General features: G+C 29.4%; 2 protein-coding genes across 2 annotated transcripts in view; both read left to right on the plus strand.

Annotated features, from left to right (window-relative positions):
- Positions 1 to 17: 17 nt before the first annotated feature.
- On the plus strand, positions 18 to 9,265 carry Rilpl (Rab interacting lysosomal protein like). Its single transcript, XM_008197925.3, has 5 exons — positions 18 to 332; positions 446 to 895; positions 5,018 to 5,193; positions 5,246 to 5,341; positions 5,387 to 9,265. Exons 1-5 carry the CDS (start codon positions 18 to 20, stop codon positions 5,496 to 5,498), a joined length of 1,149 nt encoding a protein of 382 aa, XP_008196147.1. The 3' UTR covers positions 5,499 to 9,265.
- Positions 9,266 to 9,390: 125 nt separating this feature from the next.
- LOC658635 (ephrin type-B receptor 1-B) overlaps positions 9,391 to 22,357 on the plus strand; it is a 33,213-nt gene continuing 20,246 nt past the window's right edge. The window contains 4 exon segments of the mRNA XM_064358221.1: positions 9,391 to 9,784; positions 13,608 to 13,761; positions 14,016 to 14,095; positions 18,912 to 19,092. Of these exon segments, the coding sequence (XP_064214291.1) occupies positions 13,692 to 13,761; positions 14,016 to 14,095; positions 18,912 to 19,092 (331 nt within the window). The 5' untranslated portion in view covers positions 9,391 to 9,784; positions 13,608 to 13,691.

A 22,357-nucleotide genomic window follows, 5' to 3' on the forward strand; every position in this document is an offset into this window, starting at 1 on the left:
TTTTGCAAAAAGTTTTGATGCCTCGATCCCGGTACCCCTTCGACGTTGAAAATATGGAAGAAGAGGGTGATTTCGGTGGGGAAGTCAGTGTTGTCGATGTCTATGATATTGCTTCCGATATTGGCAAAGAATGCGAAAAAATCATTGATCAATACGGTGCTGATGCTGTGACTTCGTTAATGCCCAAAGTTATTAACGCCTTAGAATTGCTCGAAAATCTGGCCACACGCAACGAACGCGAAAACACACAATTGCATGAGCTTCGACTGAAAATAGCACAATTGGAAAATGACAAGTTGGAAAAGGCGGAATATCGGCAAAAATTTGAAAAAGTAAGCTTGTAAAACTTATTATTACTCATTTTCTCCTTCTAGTAACTAAAATTTGTACCAGTTTAAACGGTTGGTAGCGTTTGTGAGGTGACTAGATTTAAAACTGTTTCAAGGAACTGGAAGCCATTGAAGAACAATGGCGTTCTGAAACCAAAGAATTGCTTTCTGTGGTCACACGTCTCCAGGAGGAAAACCGGCGATTGGCCAAAGACAACTCCACGTCTCCCCATCGACAGGTGCCCCCCTTGTCGCCGCCGCCTAACGGCGACATGTTACAGAAGCTGAAAGACAGTGTGGAGAAACAACGCGATGAAATCCGCCTCAAAGACAATCTCCTACAAGAGAAATGCCACGATATTGAAAATTTGAAATCGCAAGTTGAACGTCTGAACAACACGAGTCGAGAGCTTCGCCGCAAACATAAGTTATTCCAAAGCCAAGTGCGCACGTTATGCGACGAAAGGGCCGATTTTCTCGTCCAACTTCAAGACCAACAACGAGATATCGTCGGGTTGAGGCAAAGATTGGGTTTGGCGCAGAAGGAAAACGAAGATCTTGCAAAAGTCGGTTCGGTTCAGTCTTTGTAATGGGAGGGTGTCTGGTAATGATTAGCCAATAGAAGCATAGCGCGCGAATTACGTCATCCAGTATGCTTATTTAAACGGTTATACTGCCGTGCTAAGCAAGAACGTCGTAACTGACTTTTTTGTCAAATTTGAGATAACACAAAGTCTGAGATCAATAGTGCAATAACTTTGATTCTAAATAACTTTAATAGATATTATCCAGAAATTAATAAGACGAAATACGTAAATAAAATTGACGTATGTGGGGTTTGTGCAATATTACTTAGCAAGAAAGTCGTAACTATAAAATGTATATGAAACCCACTCATTAATGAATCAAAAATTGTATATTTTCTAAAATTAATCAAAAACATTAGGTACCACCAAGTTTGGTTGTTTACAAAGTCGAATTACAATTAAAAAAACAAAAAAAAGTGTATGACTTTGACGATTTTGTCAATTCGGTTGGAAGGACGGGTACAAGAACTAAAATTAAACAAATGAAAATTGAAAACTTTTTTAAATGGGAAGACTACAGTTCACAGTACAAATTGGCCAAAATTATTAATCGACCTTACCTAAGCGACATGGTTAACGTTACGTTTGAACGAGGAAAAAAAACATGAAATATAGATGCAGTTTTGATAGCGACTTTATAGAGTTAAATTTCCTAACATCAATAACATCATATTCAAAAAACCCACTCAAAAACACACAACAAATGGCATAGATACAGAAAGAAAACAGTAACTCTTAAAAAAATTTAAAAATATTCTACCAGAAAACCGATTGATTTTTTGACAAAATTTGCTTTTATTTCAAAAGTATCGTACGCTAGGTGTAATTTCTTGGGTACATTTTTTTATAAATTTGCTGTTGTTACGTATTATTTCATTTGTTTAAAGCCGTTAATAAATATTTTTGTAGTTACGACTTTTTTACTTAGTTACTTTTACTTAATTAAAAAAATAAATAAAAAAATTAAACGTCGTATGTGGAATAACAGCGATTTGGCAAAATAATGGATACAATTGCATACATATTTCCTTTTTACAAATAAATTGTTAGGTTGACTTCAATATTCCATGTTACTAGCATTTAAAATAACAGTGCACTCTGAAAATGTAGAAAACAAGACATAACTCAAGGTTCATATAAAATCAGTTGCGACATTCTTGCTTAGCACGGCAGTATATGCCTCTGCTTTTTGTGATTTTGAGGCGCAATAAGTATATTACAAATTAATGATTAAGTACAGAACGGTAATTCGAACGGTAACTAATTAATTTGAATTTAGAATATATTTTTTTCTCACAGTTTGCACTAATTTATCAATGACAAAGAAAAAAAACGCCTACTCTTTTAAGTATAAATTGAAATGGTCTTATGGTGCGAGTTTATCTTCAGTAGATAATCTTCAGTAGAATTTTTTTTTATTCCTTCCAGTAAACGATAGATGCTGTTCCTCCATATCTGGTGGCAAACTGACAGTTACATAAAAGACTCACAAAATGATTTCACAAAAAAAAGGTAAGTTTAAGGCTCAAAAGTAATAAAAAAGCGAAAATAACACCGTTTGCTACCCAGTTCGGTATATTTCTGACGAAATAAAACAAAAAAATTGCAAGTCTGCCTGGAAATTGTGATAAAATGCGAAAAAAAGTGACTTGTGACTTAAGTCAACGATTTCTCGGCACGTGTTAGCAAAATTTCAAGAAAAAACACTGTTTTTTTAGAACACAAACGTGATAAAAACGACATAAATACAGTGAAACCTGCTCTAATAACGACACCTTTTCACAACGGACATTTTTGATAACTTATACCATGCGATTTTTTAAAATTTTGTTCTTGTTTTTCATGACAGTTACCTTAGCAATGAAATGTATTGCGTAAATAACTTCAACGTGGCTTTATCTGTCAATATGTCCAGAATGGTCATCAAAAAACATAAAAAAATTATGCTGGAATCTTATTTCCGTAATGGATATCGTGTTAATGTAACTATCATGGATAACTAGATCAAAATTTTACAAAATTGCATGGTACATGGGCGTACATTTTTTTTCTAAGATTTACTTAGTTGTCACTTTAAGATTAATAAATTTTGAGGACAAAGATACATAGAAATATTACTATTATTATTAATAATTTGTTTATTATACTCCATCTTACGTATCTTATTATAATTTTTTAAAGACTAACACTGGATTGGAAAAACATTGACAAATTTCAGTTATTTTCGACACTGTCAGTTCGTCTTCAGATTTGGAATAAGCTTTAATTAATTAAAAATATTGAATATCAATTAATCAAAATTTTCTTATTTTTTATGTTATATTCTAAAACAAACGACGCTTATGTGCTTGAATTTTGGAGGCAAGCCACAATTTTTTGACGTATTTTTTGTACAAAATAGCATTTAAACACTGTTCTAAAAGAGGAAATATTTTTTGTTGAAACACTATTACGCAGCTAACTAATTATTTTAATTAATTAATTATTTTAAGGAACTGCCGAAAATTTTTGAAAAAATTCGCACTTACTGTAGAGAAATATAATGTACTTAACAACAAACGCTGATTTCTGTGCGACTCGACTGTCGGTTTTTAAGATAGTAAAATAATATCCACAAAGTTTATTGTCAGAGAATCTTATTAAAACATCGACATGGTCAAAAAAATTAAAACATTGAAAAATTAAATACATGTGCTTTTAAATTGAAGTAAATTTGGCTCCTTTTGTAGCTTTATAAACATCACTTTTTTCATATTTTGTAGTACTTTATTGAGGTATTAGTTCGTCAAATCTCTTGTGGTCATTTTATCATTGACGTCACAATTACTCACAAATAATGCAGTGTTTACTAAAAAAAAACAACTAGTCGATATAAATACAATCATGATAAGTATTAAACCATATTTTACAAATTGTGAACGACATGATTCACGATGTATCATTTTTAATATTGCTTTAAAAATATTTTTGACAATAATATTTTATGAGCATTCGCATCACGTCCCCAAAATATGACCCCATAATTTATGAGATATTGGTCATGTGCATAATATGTCCTTAGCGCTTCAAATAATACTTGATAACTTAAGAAACGAATAATAAATTAAGATCAGTTAAGTTTTGTTAATGTTTAAAATATGTCAATATGATTTCAAATGAGCTGATAATTTAAGTTTTCTCTCAAGAATGTTGCACAATTAGTATTTGTAATATTCAAATCCTTATAGTTTACCTCATAATTTATTTGATTTTGAATTACTATAATAATAATAAAAAAATATTTTACTGCAGTTTAAGGTAATTTGATTTAACCATTTATTTGATTTTACCATTCATCTCTTCTAATGATAGTCCTTGTACATAAGTCAGAAGTTCAGGGAGTTGTTTCAATTATTTTTTATATATTTAGACATATTGTTGACATAAATAAGAAATAATAGGGGCCCCCATACAGATCCTTGAGGTACTCCTCCTAAATTAACTGATTTATTAGAATAAAAAGATTTTAAATATCCAGTTTCTTTGGCCGTATTTGAGACGATCTGTTTTCCAAAGAGGATTTAATAATCTTTAGTTCTTGACCTCTAATTCCATAAAATTTCAACTTATTCATTAAATATTACGAGTTAAGGTAGCAAAAGTTTTAGGCAAGTCGACAAAAGTTCCTGACACCTTGTAATTTAGATCAATAGGTTTGTCAATTTCTGATATAGTTCTGTGGAATTATTTGGTAAAAATCCAAACTGCGTTTTTGACAGGATTATAATCGTCGTTAGAAAATACACTTTTAGTAGACTCAACCCTTATTAATTATTATACAGGCTGATTAAAAAAACTGAGTCTGCTTACAATAGATTTGAAAGTATTTTTGCTCGTAATTTGCAACACTTGACAATTATTTGACGTACAACCTCAGAAGTTTGTTATTGCTTTTTCGCTCTTCGCTTATAAATTATTTACATTTTTTTACGACAATTAATTCACAAGTGGAAAGCTGAGGATGCTGGGTGATGTCACGCTGGCATACTGTAATCAAACAACGTCCCATTACAAAGACTTTGTGTTCGGTTGGTGTTTATGTTGCTACTGACCGATTTTTAGTGTGATCCCCCGGTTCCGGTTAACAAAGCCGTCTATGATTTGGACGATCCGAACCGGCCGAGGTTCACTACTCAGGAGCTTAAAGACATATTACACGAACGGAACGAACTCAAAGCGCGTGTTAGTGACTTGGAGGACGAACTCGAGACGTACAGACCGAAAAACAAGTCGGAAAGGTTATAATTAATTTTTTTTTTTTTTGGTGGAAGTTTTAAGATTAATTTTTAGTCCGGTTGAGGAGGATGCGCCTGTTCAAGGGCCTCTGCCGTATGAGCCCGACGACGCCCCCTGGAAGAAGTGTTCAGAGTCGGGGATTAGGAAATTGTGAGTGGGGTTTAAAGAAATTTATTTTTTAATTTTTTGTTGCAGTTTTCGCAAGATCTTTTCCGAAAGCAGCAGTGGGAGTAGTTTTCCTCGGCGTAGCTTATCGACCTTGTCGAAGATGGCTTTATCGGCTACTAACGAACCAGTTCCAGTTTAACGACGATTTTTTTCCAAAATTCGAAATTGATTTGGCTGGTAACGTGCAGCACTCATTGTGATAGTTTTAGAGGTTTTTTTTTAACCGAGAAATTATTGTGGACCACTTTTTTTTTACTAGTCAATTGCGAATATTTGCACATATCTTATGCTTCCAGTTTGATTTCCGACAGTATTTTAGCGCGTAGAAAAGAACCAAGCGAATTGTGGTATTAGGGTCCCCTCCCTATTTTTTTACTTTTTTTATTATCGTAAAGCAGTGTTGGCGAACCTGCAGGAAATTAAGAAAAAATAAAATTCTAGTTTAAGTTCGAAACACCGTTCCCTCCATATCGAATGACACTGAATCATAAAACTGTAAGGTATTTTTTTTAATCGAGTATTTCCCCGAACTAGCTTTCTTCGTTGTGCAACTGTTAAAGAAGAAACTTTTTTGCGTTTCTTTTTGTGCGAAATCTAACGAGAAACTGGATTGTTTCACACAATTTCCTCAAAAATAATTCGAAAAATCATTATTCAATTATTTAAAAAATAGCCTGATTTGTTTTTAAAGTGATTAATTTGGGTCGAAATTTCTTTAAAACCGTCTAAAAAATCGCCAAAATAAGCCGAAAATAACATTTTTATCGTTTTACAACCAGCAACACATCCGAGAAATCATGAAATTTGGTTCAAACGTCGTTATTCTTGCTTTTTTTGAGCTAAAAACTCAGTTTTTTTTGGAAGATTTTATGAAATTTTTCGAAATTTTTTTTAAAAACTGGTGCAAATTCGCCTCTAGGTAAATTTAATTTTTTTGGCTTGTTTTACTCGATTTTTTGTTTGATTTTTAACTAGAGGACACGTGTAAGACACGCCTAAAAACCATAAAAATCAAAATGAAATTATTTTATTTCCTTTGATTTAGCGCGACATTAAACAAAATTTGATCAAAAATTACCTTGAAAACCAAAAAATTTGATCAAAAATAGTGTTTCGTTTACTTTTTTGTAAACTTTCGAAAACTATTTTTGTAGATTTCGCTTAAGCAAACCAAAAAATCATCAAGAACTATTATTATTTTTGCTTTTTGGAGCGTTATTAGTAGCCAGCAGAACAAATATTTCGCTAAAATTTAATAAAAACCACCTAAAATGTCGCCAAATTCGTCCATGAATGGTGCTATTTTCGCTTTTTTTTTTTTTCGAAAAATTTTGCTTAAACTTGGTGAGAAATCACAAAATTGGGCTGAATTTAGTTTGTTTTAACTTGGAACTTCTTTTATTTGCAAAATCTTAATGTTATTTTATGTGTTTTAATTAGAATGATTCGTTTTTGAGCGAAATTTCGTAAAAAATAAAGCGAAAAAACACAAAAATTAGCCGAAACAGCACAAAAATTTTCCGAAAGCAGCGTTATTTTTAGTTTTTTCGAATTTCCAAAAACGTTTTTACACTTAACTTTTCAGACTTCTTGTGAGATTTTGTTAAGTAGACCAAAAAAATTCTTTAAAAACTATTATTTTTGCTTTTTGGAGCGTTATTAGTAGCCAGCAGAACAAATATTTCGCTAAAATTTAATAAAAACCACCTAAAATGTCGCCAAATTCGTCCATGAATGGTGCTATTTTCGCTTTTTTTTTTTTTCGAAAAATTTTGCTTAAACTTGGTGAGAAATCACAAAATTGGGCTGAATTTAGTTTGTTTTAACTTGGAACTTCTTTTATTTGCAAAATCTTAATGTTATTTTATGTGTTTTAATTAGAATGATTCGTTTTTGAGCGAAATTTCGTAAAAAATAAAGCGAAAAAACACAAAAATTAGCCGAAACAGCACAAAAATTTTCCGAAAGCAGCGTTATTTTTAGTTTTTTCGAATTTCCAAAAACGTTTTTACACTTAACTTTTCAGACTTCTTGTGAGATTTTGTTAAGTAGACCAAAAAAATTCTTTAAAAACTATTATTTTTGCTTTTTGGAGCGTTATTAGTAGCCAGCAGAACAAATATTTCGCTAAAATTTAATAAAAACCACCTAAAATGTCGCCAAATTCGTCCATGAATGGTGCTATTTTCGCTTTTTTTTTTCGAAAAATTTTGCTTAAACTTGGTGAGAAATCACAAAATTGGGCTGAATTTAGTTTGTTTTAACTTGGAACTTCTTTTATTTGCAAAATCTTAATGTTATTTTATGTGTTTTAATTAGAATGATTCGTTTTTGAGCGAAATTTCGTAAAAAATTAAGCGAAAAAACACAAAAGTTAGCCGAAACAGCACAAAAATTTTCCGAAAGCAGCGTTATTTTTAGTTTTTTCGAATTTCCAAAAACGTTTTTGAACTTACTTTTCAGACTTCTTGTGAGATTTTGTTAAGTAGACCAAAAAAATTCTTTAAAAACTATTATTTTTGCTTTTTGGAACGCTATTAGTTATCCGTTTTGCAGCCAACCATAAACACAATTATTTCGCAAAATTTTTTTAAAAATAAAACTAAAATTTCACCAAATTCATTCAAAAAAGATGTTATATTTCTGCCTTTTTTGAAAAATTTCGCTTAAACTGCTCGAAAAATCACGAAATTGGGTCGAAATTCATTTTATTTCGACTTGTTTGGCTTGATTTAGTTTACAAAATATTAATGTTATTTTATGTGTTTTACTCAGAATGTTTCGTTTTTGAGTGAAATTAGGCCAAAAATAATGCGAAAAACCACAAAAATTAGCCGAAACAACACAAAATTTGTTCGAAATTAGCGTTATTTTTACTTGTTTAAAAATTTTAAATATGTTTTGGACAAAATTTTCAGACTGATTAAGCAGATCCAACAATCTTCAAATTAGGCCGAGGACTACATTATTTTTGCTTTTTTGAGTGTCTTTATGTTCTACAGTCAGCTACACAAGTGTTTTGCAAAACTTCGTTGAAAACAACTAAATATTTCACCAAATTCTGACGAATATTAGCGTTAATCTTAAGGTTTTTTCGAAAATTTTCGATAAAACCAACTAAAGAATTAATGCTGATTGGTTTGCTTGACTCGATTTAACTGGTTTTTGAGCAAAACTTCCTTAAAAATAGACCGAAAAACCAAAAAGTTTGGTCGAAATTAATTTTTTAAATTCGTTTTCTCAGACTTTTTGTGAGATTTTACTTTTTTTATTTTTGTTTTATTTGTTTTATTTTTGCATACTAAAAAAATCAACCAAATTCGACCAAGAAATATTATTTTTGGTTTATTCAACAAAGGTTTTTTGAAAATCAACAAATTAAACCGAAGATCATGGTATTTTAGCTCTTTTTACTCGTGGTAACTCATTTAAAAAAATACGACGGAAGCCGAAAAACAAAACAAAAATCGTCGAAAGTGTGTTACACTTAAGTTTTTAAACTTTTAAACACATTTTTGAATAAGACCACCAAAAAATTCACCACTAACTCAAAAACTTATACCTAATATTATTTCTTGTTTGGGCATTTTTGTGCGTTTTACAGCCAGCAATGCTATTATTATTTAGTTTGGCAACACTGATCAGAGGGTTCGCCACTGCTGCCTGATTAAAAGATATTTAATTAATTTAAAATGAATCTCTATATTAATAGTGGCATATTGTTGATTAACTAATTATGTTGATTACTTATTAAAATTTAAAGATATTGATGATTAACATTTATTTTAGATAAAAAATGGAAATATTGACTAACACGACAATTTTTAAATGATTTACGTTTACTAATGCTCTGTTTGATATAAATACGTTGTAGAAGTGCCAAATACATTGAATGAAAAAACCTCACCCAGATTTGTTTACTTTTCCCTTTTTGCGATAAAACTGTTTACAAACATTGCGACAAGTGCCAAAAAAATGTCATCGGCGCGCGATAGTCAAATGTTTGATTGTAGTGTGCGCATTCTCATCGTCTCAATCGATACACAATACGAATTTTTCCGGTGTGAAGCTGGCTTTCTAAAGATTATCGTTGGGTTCAGTGTGCTCAGCGATGCTGCTGCTGAATCGTAGCGGGCCGTGTCGGAATGTCGTGAAAATCTCGTCGGAAATTAACAAAAACGCATCGTTTTTCGCCCGAAAACAAGTGCAATCGCCGATGGTGTGCTGATTATCCGAAACGGTGATTGTTTACGTTGCATCAGAGTGACCTGTGTGTTCATTACAGCACTGCCTTGCCGTGTATGTGTGTATATGGCAGATCTTGACTAAATACCGTGTTTTTTCTTTCGCCAACGAACAGTTATTTGAGGAATTTTGCCCAGTTGAGTCATTTTGACAAAATGTGACCAACATATCATGTCAGAGGTATTTTTCTTTGTTTTGTTTTTACGGCTTTGTTTAAATATGGTGATTTTTTATTGTTGCTGCGGACGCGTCTTGTTTATAAATATCGACATTGTGGAAATAGCAGCGTTTTGTGTGACTAGAGAAATGATTTCGACCCAAGTTACACTATTTAACCTGTTCCAAAATGGCCGACAGCAATGGTATTTTATACCTAAGGTACAAAAAAATTAGGTGTGCTGCGTGAATACCAGAGCATTTATGTATTTACAGATCGAGTGATTAAAAACTCAACTATTGCCTTCGCTGTAATTATTGCACTCGTAAAATGGACATATTATTGCACCAAATGGGCGTAACTAACCACTTTCTGTGCTAATTTGCAAATGTCGCTGGAAATTACACACAAATGTAGGCTTTGTCGCAATTTTCACAAGAAACTAAGCACATTTTATTTTGTTTCAATTCAAAGGAATTTGAAATTTTGTTATTAAAAAAACAACGCCAGCATGCAACTGCATTTTTTAAACGTAAATGTTTTTGCAAATAAAACAAATCTATGGTCCCTAGTGTTATTAATTCACAGCCTTAAATTCTCTCAGTTTGATATAAATTTGGAACGGACTATACATTTTAATTTACAAGTTTTTATTTCGTTTGTTGAAACTATTTAATATTTAATATAAAACGTTAGTATTTGGTACACAATGAATATTTTTTTTACAAATCTAGCATAAAAGTCGTTTCAAATTCATGTGGTAATTAATGCTTTATCTACTTATTTGATAAAACTGTATAAAAATTTGAAATGTTACTTATAATAATTACCCGAAAAAAATATTTTTTAATATCTTATCAAAGTAATTGTTGAAGCTATAATAGTGCTTTTTTAAAAAGAAATGTCTTAAAAACTTAAAAAAGTAATACCATATTTGAATTTTTTGGGGTGTAATAAGTAGTGAACAAAATTAGATTTTTTATATAAGAAACAAGGTATTATCTTATGTGTTATACTGGATTCTAGTGACAAATTTAAAGTGAAAAAAAACACCAACTAAAATGGAAAAATAATCATAAAAAGATTGTGGTTTAAAACAATTACATTTCTAATCTTTTACCACAAATTTTACAAGAAAACTAAGCTACTGTAGAGAACAATCTTATTTGGATTCAAAGAATTAAGAAAATGATGTTAAGTATTAAAAAAAAACAAAAATATGTAGGTATACTCTTTCTCAAATTAAATAATATTCCAGGAGTAGGCGGTGGAAATTTGAATGTATGTTGGTTATACTGCTATTTTTAGTATCTTCACATATTTTTACTTCTAGTTACAAAACGTAAAGGTCGTTTTACACAGTCATAGCCAACCCTGATATGATTCATTTTTGAAAACGGGTATAGTATAGCCCATAGATTAAGCATTACAAATAAACTGATTCGTATTTTTAATTTTTTTCTAAAAACGTTTTATTGTGGAATTATTGGCTTCTAAAAGTTATCCCAAAATTGTAGATTATATTTTTTATCTTTGAAACTACTTATCCAATATTTATAAAATTTGGTACACAGTCGTTGGTACTTACATATTGTAAGGTTCTGGGACATTGTGAAAGAGAGAAATATTTTGGTGCTATTGGAATTTGAAAACTCACTCATTTTAGAATTTTTTTGTCTTTTAATTTTTTTATATTTTTTTCCAATAAAACAGTAAAATGTATACCAGATTTTATAAAAATTGGATATGTAGTTTTGAAGATGAAAACATAATCTATAACTTTTGGTGGCTAATAATTCCATATCAAAACGTTTTTAGGAAAAAAATTAAAAAATTTGAGTCACTTTATTTTTAATACTTAATCCATGGTTAAAATATGTGTACTATCTCGCTAGAAATTTCTTACAACTTATAACAAAACCAATTTTTACGATCAGAAGGACGCTATATTAAAAAAAATAAATAATATAACAAGTAGCAGTTTGTAATATTTATTAACAATTTTTCTTTTGTTTTTTTGGACTTTCAGTTAAGTAATTTTGCATAAAATTTGGGTATATATATATTTAATAAATATTTAATATTTTTTTACGAAACTAACTAAATAGTCGCCTGAAATCTTTGTGAAATCAAGATTATTTCCCTGTTTTGACAAAAAACAGATTTAATAATTGTGTCAAAATCACAAGGGATAAGAATTTGAGATATCGCTGAGTGGAACATTAAACTCTTTAGTTTCAAATTATTAAAAATTAAATTATAAATTTTTTTCTTTGATTTTATATTAATATAGAAAGAATATTAACAATAAACTACTCGAACACAGAGTTTAGATAATTGACATGAATATAGAAAGAATATTAACAATAAACTACTCGAACTCAGAGTTTAGTTAATTGACATGAATAAAATATAAATAAAAAAAATATGAAAAATAACAGTTATAATGATTTTTCTCCCCTAATTGAAAGGTTTTTGATACTAAGGGTAAGTTTATAGAAAGCTTTGTTAAAATTTAATTCGTTGTTAAAAGCTAGCAACCACATCACCAATGACATTTGTTTAATTTGGTCACGTGATCAGTTAATCACGCATTTAATTGCAGATTAACTTAATGACGCTTCTATAAAGCGAAATTAAGACTTAATTCAAAATTAAACTAATTCGAAATAAGTTGCCATTTAAAATGCATTGACTAATGTCAATTTAATTGCAATTGAAAGCCGGCTCTAAAAGTTTCGTCACCGAAATTCCGTACAACACAGATTTTGTTTCAGTGTTTAAATTAGTAACCGATTTGACTCTAAAAATTTCATATGCAGTGTTGTCATTTTTTCTAGTAAAAAAAAAATAAAGATTTTTTTTGTAATTTTTGAAATTTTGTTTTGGGCGTTTTTGATCTTTTTTAAAAATTCTGCTAAAATGGGCCGATTTTTTTGAAATTAAAGCCAAAAACAGCATCATTTATTTGTAAAAACCGAGCTGGAACTACATTTTTTGTGTTTAAGCAAGTAATCACGTGTTATCTTTGCCGTTCTTGAGCGGTTAATCTCTTTATTGTCTTAAAAATCCCGTTTTTTTTTCATTTTGTTAAATCATCTAAAATTAACACGTTTATGTCAAGTTTTCAAGCCACGTTATTAATAAATTATCACAAAATATCAGAAACATCACGTTAGTACTTTGTGCTTTATCTGTTTTTAGGATAAAAAAGCTGACAATACATTGATTATTTTTTTTTCTTAAAAGGTTTTTTTAAACATATCCTATCCTATAGTGTGCATTAGACGAACCTATAATGCTAATAATTATTTTAAGATAAAAACGTATTCGATTTTGAAATGCAGTTAAGATAAAGATTTGGCAATAACAAAACAATATGAGAAGGAGCAACAATTTGCATAATTCGCTGAAAAAGCTCGCTTGAAGCTGACACGATTTAAAAATTTCTTGAAGCATATTATCTTATCTAGGTGACATGTGTTGAAACCAGTGCTTGTTTAAAAGGAAATCAGTAATGTTTTTTTTATGGTGTAAGCATATTTTACGAGTTACGTGCGGATTATTCACGAGACCTCCCAAATTTGTTAAAAATTAAACCGAATGATTAGCAAATAATTTACCAGTTTTGTTCTATTGTTGAGTCATAAGGTAAATAAAGTGAGCGGAAAGTTGTAAAAGTGCGATTCTTGAAAAAAATTTCGGCTTCCGGTGGATTTACGACGGGGTTATAAAACCCGAGTACATGTTTATTAGACAATTAAAACAGTTTGAAAGCTAAACATTAGGATAGATGGAATGCAACATGAAACAGATGCCTGTCATTACCTATTATTTTTGTTACAGAATGGAGTAGCAGCAAAGCTCGCGGTCCGCCTCTTAAGGCAGGACAAAATCGCATCCTGCTATTGAAAATAACAGAAAAAAAACATGGTCATGATGCGTCTGCTAGCGCTTGTTCTAACACTCATCCACTACAAAACAGCTGATGCCGAGCAAGGTATGTTATATGAAATTTTTTTTATTGTCAATCACACTTGAAACGTGTCGAGATGTGCACTGCTAGACTTGTCTCGTATCGATTTTCTTATGCCCTGGGGAACTATTCGGGACCGCGCCGTTCTCTCTTCCTTTAAATTCAGTTTCGGGTATCCTTTGAAGTCGGAATACCTCCAGACTTTGCTACTTAGCGCAGCACATCGACGCTTCAACCTGCTTGAGAGACACAAAATGGAATTATTTTTGTTGTTCTAGTCGTGCTTTTGGATACGACCGGCGAACCCACCCTAGACTGGACCAGGTATCCCTACGGACCCCAAGCCAACACGCCGGGGGTATGCAATTTTTTATCAATTTTTGATTTTTTATTTCAGAAAAATCAGTGGAAAAAGCACGATTTTGCGTTAATTTGACAAAATGAAACGGTACAAATTAAATGCACAGTAAAAATAGTAAATGTACAGTAAAAATAATAATTGCAGAGTAAAAATAATAAATGCATAGTGAAATAATAAATGCACAGTAAAAATAATAATTGCACAGTAAAAATAATAAATGCAGAGTAAAAATAATAAATGCATAGTGAAATAATAAATGCACAGTAAAAATAATAATTGCACAGTAAAAATAAATAATAATTGCACAGTAAAAATTATAAATGCACAGTAATAATAATAATTGCACAGTAAAAATAATAAATGCACAGTAAAAATAATAAATGCATAGTGAAATAATAAATGCATAGTAAAAATAGTAAATGTACAGTAAAATTAATAAATGCACAGTAAAAATAATAAATGTACAGTAAAAATAATAAATGCACAGTAAAAATAATAAATGCATAGCGAAATAATAAATGCACAGTAAAAATAATAATTGCACAGTAAAAATAAATAATAATTGCACAGTAAAAATAATAAATGCACAGTAAAAATAATAATTGTACAGTAAAAATTAACAATTGCACAGTAGAAATAATAAATACACAGTAAAAATAGTAAATGCACAGTAAAAATAATTGCACAGTAAAAATAGTAAATGCACAGTAAAATAATAATTGCATAGTAAAAATAATAAATGCACGATAAAAATAATAAATGCACAGTAAAAACAATAAATGCACAATAAAAATAGTAAATGCACAGTAAAAATAATAAATGCACAGTAAAAATAATAAATGCATAGTGAAATAATAAATGCACTGTAAAAATAGTAAATGTACAGTAAAAATAATAAATGCACAGTAAAAATAATTGCACAGTAAAAATAGTAAATGCACAGTAAAAATAATAATTGTACAGTAAAAATTAACAATTGCACAGTAGAAATAATAAATGCACAGTAAAAATAGTAAATGTACAGTAAAAATAATAAATGCACAGTAAAAATAATAAATGCATAGCGAAATAATAAATGCACAGTAAAAATAATAATTGCACAGTAAAAATAAATAATAATTGCACAGTAAAAATAATAAATGCACAGTAAAAGTAATAATTGTACAGTAAAAATTAACAATTGCACAGTAGAATTAATAAATGCACAGTAAAAATAGTAAATGTACAGTAAAAATAATTGCACAGTAAAATAATAAATGCGCAGTAGAAATAGTAAATGGACAGTAAAAATAGTAAATGTACAGTAAAAATAATAAATGCACAGTAAAAATAATAATTGCACAGTAAAAATAATAAATGCACAGCAGAAATGATAGATGCACAGTAAAAATAATAATTGCACAGTAAAAATAATAAATGCACAGTAAAAATAATAATTGTACAGTAAAAATTAACAATTGCACAGTAGAAATAATAAATACACAGTAAAAATAGTAAATGCACAGTGAAAATAGTAAATGTACAGTAAAAATAATAAATGCACAGTAAAAATAATAATTGCACAGTAAAAATAATAAATGCACAGCAAAAATGATAGGTGCACAGTAAAAATAATAAATGCACAGTAAAAATAATAATTGTACAGTAAAAATTAACAATTGCACAGTAGAAATAATAAATGCACAGTAAAAATAGTAAATGTACAGTAAAAATAATTGCACAGTAAAATAATAAATGCGCAGTAGAAATAGTAAATGGACAGTAAAAATAGTAAATGCACAGTAAAAATAATAAATGCAAGTAAAAATAATAAATGCACAGTAAAAATAATAAATGCACAATAAAAATAGTAAATGCACAGTAAAAATAATAAATGCACAGTAAAAATGATAGTTTCACAGTAAAATAATTAATGCATAGTAAAAATAAATAATGATTGTACAGTAAAAATAATAAATGCAGTTTTATATTTTCGAGTTTAATCGTTTGAGGGGTATGTTTCCTTTTAGTTTTGCAAGCTAACTACTGAGCGTTTATTATTTAAACTGTGCAAACTGAAACTAGATACTGTGCATATACGATTTTTTTACTGTGCAAATTTTAATAAAATACTGTGCGTGGTTAACTTGTCATTTAATTTTTTTACTGTGCAAAAATGAATTAAATACTGATCACTTATTATTTTACTGTGCAAAAATTAATTAAATACTGATCATTTATTATTTTTTACTGATCAAAATCGAATTTTTTACTGATCGCTTTATTACTACACAAAATGTAATGAGTATGATGTTATACGACGTCTTGTTTTGATGCAGTTTGTTCAAATTAAAATCAGGAAGCCGAAAGAAATGGCGTTTAATTCTAGATAACCTTTAAAATTGGGCCAATTTGTGATTTAATTAACCAGATTAAAACAAACTAAAATAGCACATCATCAATTATCTCAATGTTTTTATTAAATAGGAAACAAATAAAATGTGTAATGTATACGAAACGAGATAATTTTTCTAAAAACTCGAACTGGAAACTGTTTATTTTAGAAATTTTTTACTCGTTAGTTGCTTGAAATTTTTGTTGAACTTTTCTAATAACTTTAACCTCCGTAACTGATTTTATTTAATTAAGAGTTCAAAAACTATGTTCACTAAAATGGTAATGGTTTACAAAGGAAATTGAGTCAATATTTCTTTGCCCTTTTTTTAATTAATGAGTTTTTGAGAAGTCTTTAAAGATTGTTCTTATTGACCTGGGTTTTCAAATTACATGCCTTAATTCATTTATCAATTGTTATATCTTCTGTCCATGATCTGCAATCTTACCAACTCTAATTAGAAATCAAGTTGTTAATTTGTCAAAAGAGGAGAAACTGAAAACGTTCAAACAACATATTTCTTAACCGATCAAGGCCACATAATAGAATAATAATAATAGACTAATAGAATAAATTACGTGGGTAATGAAGGAATTGTAGTTGATGTACAAATAATTTCTAATGCTTGTCACATTTCCGGATAAGAGAGTATGTTAATTTTGTATAGAAAAGAAAAATAAATAGAATACTGGAAAGACAAAACCTTTCACATTATCGATTAGTGATAATTAAAGTGAAAGCAGTTAAACTTGCGAGTATTATACAATGTTCAATTTTTTTGCAATTAATTGGGTAAAACTACGGATATCTAAAGGTAAGGATGTGAAAGGACGTACAAATAAAATGTTCTTGTCTTCGATAGTTCCGTTAATGCGGCCAGAGAGCGCAGTTGTTGCATTACCGTCTAAGTTTTCAGAAAAAATGGTTGTATTTGTACAACGGTTAACACATAGCAAATAAAAAATGCATGCATATTAAGCATTAAATTCTCAATAGTGAGACATAAACATAATGCAAAAATTTTATCGTAAACTATGTTTAAAAAAATTGTAAACTTTTACCAATTTGTACTCTGCTCCATATTTTTCAAAACGCTGCGAATACGGTTACAGATGTAAGAAAAATGTTAGGAAAAAAGTTGTAGAGAATTAAATTTCCTACAAAAAAGTCCGCGAGACCATATCCCTATATTCAGCCATTTAGGCCCCAAAATTGTTTAAATACGCTCAAACGACGGATTTGCTTCATTTTACCGGTGGCCATGTATTAGAAACTTATTTTATACTTAAACCGTTGAAGATAGAAATATGGTGTCGCAGACTTTTTTGTAGAAAATTTAATTCTCTACAACTTTGTTCATTACAATTTTTTTGTACCTTCAACAGTATTCCTAGCGTTCGCAAAAATATGAGGTGGAACGCAAATTGACAATTCTAAGCGATAATTTTTTGCGAACGGTTGAAGATACAAAAAAAGTGTAAGAAACAAAGTTGTAGAGAATTATATTTTCTATAAAAAAGTCCGCGAGATCATATTTCTATCTTCTACAGTTTGTGTATAAATTAACTTTCCGTTACTTGACTACTGGTAAAAGTGACTATAGAGATATTTTTTAAAGGAAATACAATTCTCTACAAATATCTTCCTAATATTTTCCTTGTATTCTTAATTGTATTCTTAAATAATTTTATCTCATGTTTTTTATGAGAATTTTAGTCTCAGTTTGAAAGCATGCATTTTTTTGAAGTTATTTTTTAAATTCGTTTCTTCTCCTAAGTTGTATTCTTCAAGAAAATTAATTTGCACTTTTTTGTATCTTCAACCATATTTCCAGCGTTTTTAAAAATTTGTTTATTTTAATTTTGTTTACGATATTTTTTGAATTAAATTTTTGACTTTTCTTAAACTTAGTCAAGCTCAGAAGGTTTTTTTTTGTAGACGTGTCGCATCCTAATACTTAGATCTCCATACTCATGATGATGAAACTAGCCGTTTCATTTATGTATTTATTGTTTTTTTTTTTTTTGTATAAACTGAATTAAAAAAATGAAGAATTTTCGCAATATCTCACTTGAGTTGTTCGGTTTGTTGTGAAAAGATCATTTGAAGTGTGAAATATAAATTGATTCGTAACAACTCGAATAGATTTTCGTTGCTTGTATTCCGTGAGTAAATCCGGCAGTGTGATGAGTAGAGTGTTATCATGTCGGGCACGTACAAACACCGTTAATTTTACGTTTTCTAAATTGATGTCCATCTCTAAACGCAGACACCGAAAAATGAGGGTGAAATATAGATCAGATTGTCATCCTACGCACGTAGCGAAAGATAATGGCAATATTTCAACTTATTTCTCTTTACCGATTGGTGGAGATTTAAATCAGACCGGTGGTAATTGCGTTTGTGTAATAACTAACGGAGAATTTTGATTAATTCCAGTGGGTGGAAGAGTCGTTCACGAATTTCCAAAAAGGCATCAACTGGAGATCGTACGTTGTGTGCGACGTTGCCTACAACAACGTCAATAATTGGCTATGGACTCCGTTCATAGATAGAGGAGTCGCCAATCGAATATACATTGAAATTAAGTTCACAATCCGGGATTGTAGCCTATTTCCAGGTAAGGAGACAACAAAAAGTAATTATTGCTATTTTTATAATCAACTGTCAGTGCTATAATTGTGGTAAAGATTGGACCAGACTATTCCATCGATTTTGAGACACTCTTTATTTTTTTTATTATCTCAGTTACGCCAAAACTATTCGAAAAAATTCGAAAAATGTCTTGATAAACCTGTCAGTTATCAACACATTAAATTTTACCTATTTTTGTGTTATTATTAGTCTTAGGACGATCTTTTTTTTAAACGATAGATAATTAAAAAAGCTTCACAATGATAACAAATGGGGTTATGGTTATTAATTCCGGAGTTATTGTCCGATAAAAACTCCGGGTACCGGAAATCGATCAGTATCTCGACAAAAATTGGAAAATCGAACAATTTGACTTTATAGTTTTGTTTTTTTTATGTGAATTGACCATTCGTGTAATTTTCGTCAGAAAAATTAAAAAAAAAATAATGCGTAAAATGAACTGTACGTAGAATACGCTGGAACACACCGTTTTGCTCTAGAACTTTTCAATGATTTTATCTTTTCCAGTTAGTGTTTTACCTAAATTAGTGATTAAATAATCACTTTTGGGATCAAAATAAAGAAAATTTAGGTTTTTGACAATGAGTTTTGATGTTTTTGAGCTAATAATCGTCTAAAAATCAACTGATTTCATGAAAGTTGGTGTTCATTTTAGCTCTTTCAGTCAGAATTTTGCCATTTTGGGACAAGAAATCATCCGAAATCATGTGTTTTCCGCTAAATTAGTGCCCAAATCTTTGTTTCCTTCGATAGAATAATGCCATTTGACAACGGGTTTTGATTTTTTAACAAGAAATAATCTAAAATCCAATAATTACATTTCTGTGAGTGTTTCCCGAAAATTTTTCAAAAATAAGTCGAAAAAATTTCTACATTTAAGACCCGAACTGATGTCATATTTGTTTCTCAAGCATTTAAGCACATTTTTAATTTGTAAACCCCATTTGTTTAGATGAATTTTGATAAATTTGTTAAAAAAGTACATTAGTTTAACCTTTTTCCAGCATTTCAGCAGGTTTTTCAGTCAAATAACGTGATCCTTCGGCGAGATTTAATCAAAAATTACAAAAAAAACATCAAATTACCTGTATCAAAAATTGTATATAATTTTGGAAATTTTGATAAACTGGATCCAAAAATCATTGGGTCGAAAATTACAGTATTTTTTACTTTTTCTCATCCAAAAACTCAATTATCTCCTCCAATTTTCTCTAAATTTGCTAGAGAAAAAAAATATTTTGCAATTTTTTTTTAACATTATATCGAAAATTTTGTTAAGTTTGGTTGCATTCGAGCTTTTAAAAACATTTTTGAACTAAAAACTCAGTTTTTACAAGATTTTGGTAACCAGCTACATTTTTATATTGAAAATTAACTGTACATTGTTTTTTGGTTTTTTAGAGAAACTATTTCAACCAGAAACATAATAATTATCCAAAATTTTGTCAAAAAAAAGTACCTACATTAGTTTGACTTTTTCCAGCATTTTAGCAGGTTTTTCAGCCAATTAGCGTTATCATTCCGCGGGATTTAGTCAAAAATAACCAAGAAAAAAATAAATTATTTTTATCAAAAATCGTATAATTTTTTACTTTTACAAATGTTCAAAAAGTGTTGTAGTAAAAATTTGGGAAATTTTGATAAACTGGGTCGAAAATTAAGAGTATTTTTGCCTTTTTGTCAACCAATAACTCAATTATCTCCTCGAATTTACGCAAAATTTGCTAGAAAACAATATTATTTAGCGATTTTTTTAACATTAGATCGAAAATTTTGTTAAGTTTGGCTGCATTCGAGCTTTTAAGCACATTTTTGAAGTAGAAACTCAGTTTTTACAAAATTTTGCTAAACAGAACTATATTTTTGTATTGAAAATTAATTATACATTGTTTTTTTGCTTTTTTCGAGAAATTATTTCAACCAGAGACACTATAATAATTATCCAAAATTTTGTCAAAAAAAAGTACTTACATTGGTTTGACTTTTTCCAGCATTTTAGCAGGTTTTTCATCCAATTAGCGTTATCATTCCGTGAGGTTTAGTCAAAAATAACCGAAAAACATCAAATTATCTTTATCAAAAATCTTATAATTTTTTACATTTACAAATGTTCAAAAATTGTCGAGGTGAAAATTTGGGAAATTTTGATAAACTGTGTCGAAAATTACAGTATTTTTGCCTTTTTGTCAACCAAAAACATAAATATCTCTAATTTTCGCAAAATTTGCTAGAAAACAAAATTGTTTAGCGATTTTTTTTAACATTACATCGAAAATTTTGTTAAGTTTGGTTGCATTCGAGCTTTTAAGCACATTTTACAGCTAGAAACTCAATTTTTACAAGATTTTGCTAAAGGGAACTACATTTTTGTATTGGAAATTAACTATACATTGTTTTTTGCTTTTTTCGAGAAATTATTTCAACCATAGACACTGTAATAATTATCCAAAATTTCGTCAAAAAAAAAATACCTACATTGGTTTGACTTTTTCCAGCATTTTAACAGATTTTTTTATCCAATTAGCATGATCTTTTCGCGAGATTTGGTCAAAAATAACCAAAAATAAGAAATCAAAAATGGTATAGTTTTTTACTTTTACAAATGTTCAAAAATTGTTGAGGTGAAAATTTGCGAAATTTTGATAAACTGTGTCGAAAATTACAGTATTTTTGCCATTTTATCAACCAAAAACACAATTATCTCTAATTTTCGCAAAATTTGCTAGAAAACAAAATTATTTAATGATTTTTTTAACATTATTAGATCGAAAATTTTGTTAAGTTTGGTTGCATTCGAGCTTTTAAGTACATTTTTGAACTAGAAACTCAGTTTCCTCAAGATTTTGCTAAACAAAATTATATCCTTGTGTTTGAAATTAACTGTATATTATTTTGCTTTTTTCGAGCAACTATTTCAACCAAAGGTACTACAATTATCCAAAATTTCATTAAAAAGATCCAAAATTCACTAAATTACGACGAAAATGATTGTACTATCTTGTCTTTTTCTATATGGATTAAATACCTTTTACAGAAAAAACCTCTTTTCGACTGCGAGTTTTGTCGTCAAAAATCAAGTGTTTTCAATTACAGAATTAATTATTCGTTTTTGGCGTCAGAATATAGCGACTTTAGGTTTACAGTGGCAAGTTTTTACATTTTTAAGCATAATATTACATAAAATCAAATGATAAAAATGTTAAAAAAAATTACAGCGAATTTTGCCGTTT

This window comes from Tribolium castaneum, chromosome 8 (assembly GCF_031307605.1).
Source record: "Tribolium castaneum strain GA2 chromosome 8, icTriCast1.1, whole genome shotgun sequence".
Taxonomy (NCBI): Eukaryota; Metazoa; Arthropoda; class Insecta; order Coleoptera; family Tenebrionidae; genus Tribolium; species Tribolium castaneum.

Coding starts and splice junctions, on each gene's coding strand:
- Rilpl (XM_008197925.3), top strand. CDS start 18: ATGCCTCGATCCCGGTACCCCTTCGACGTTGAAAATATGGAAGAAGAG. Junction 333..445: donor ATCGGCAAAAATTTGAAAAA/GTAAGCTTGTAA, acceptor AACTGTTTCAAG/GAACTGGAAGCCATTGAAGA. Junction 5,342..5,386: donor GAGTCGGGGATTAGGAAATT/GTGAGTGGGGTT, acceptor TTTTTGTTGCAG/TTTTCGCAAGATCTTTTCCG.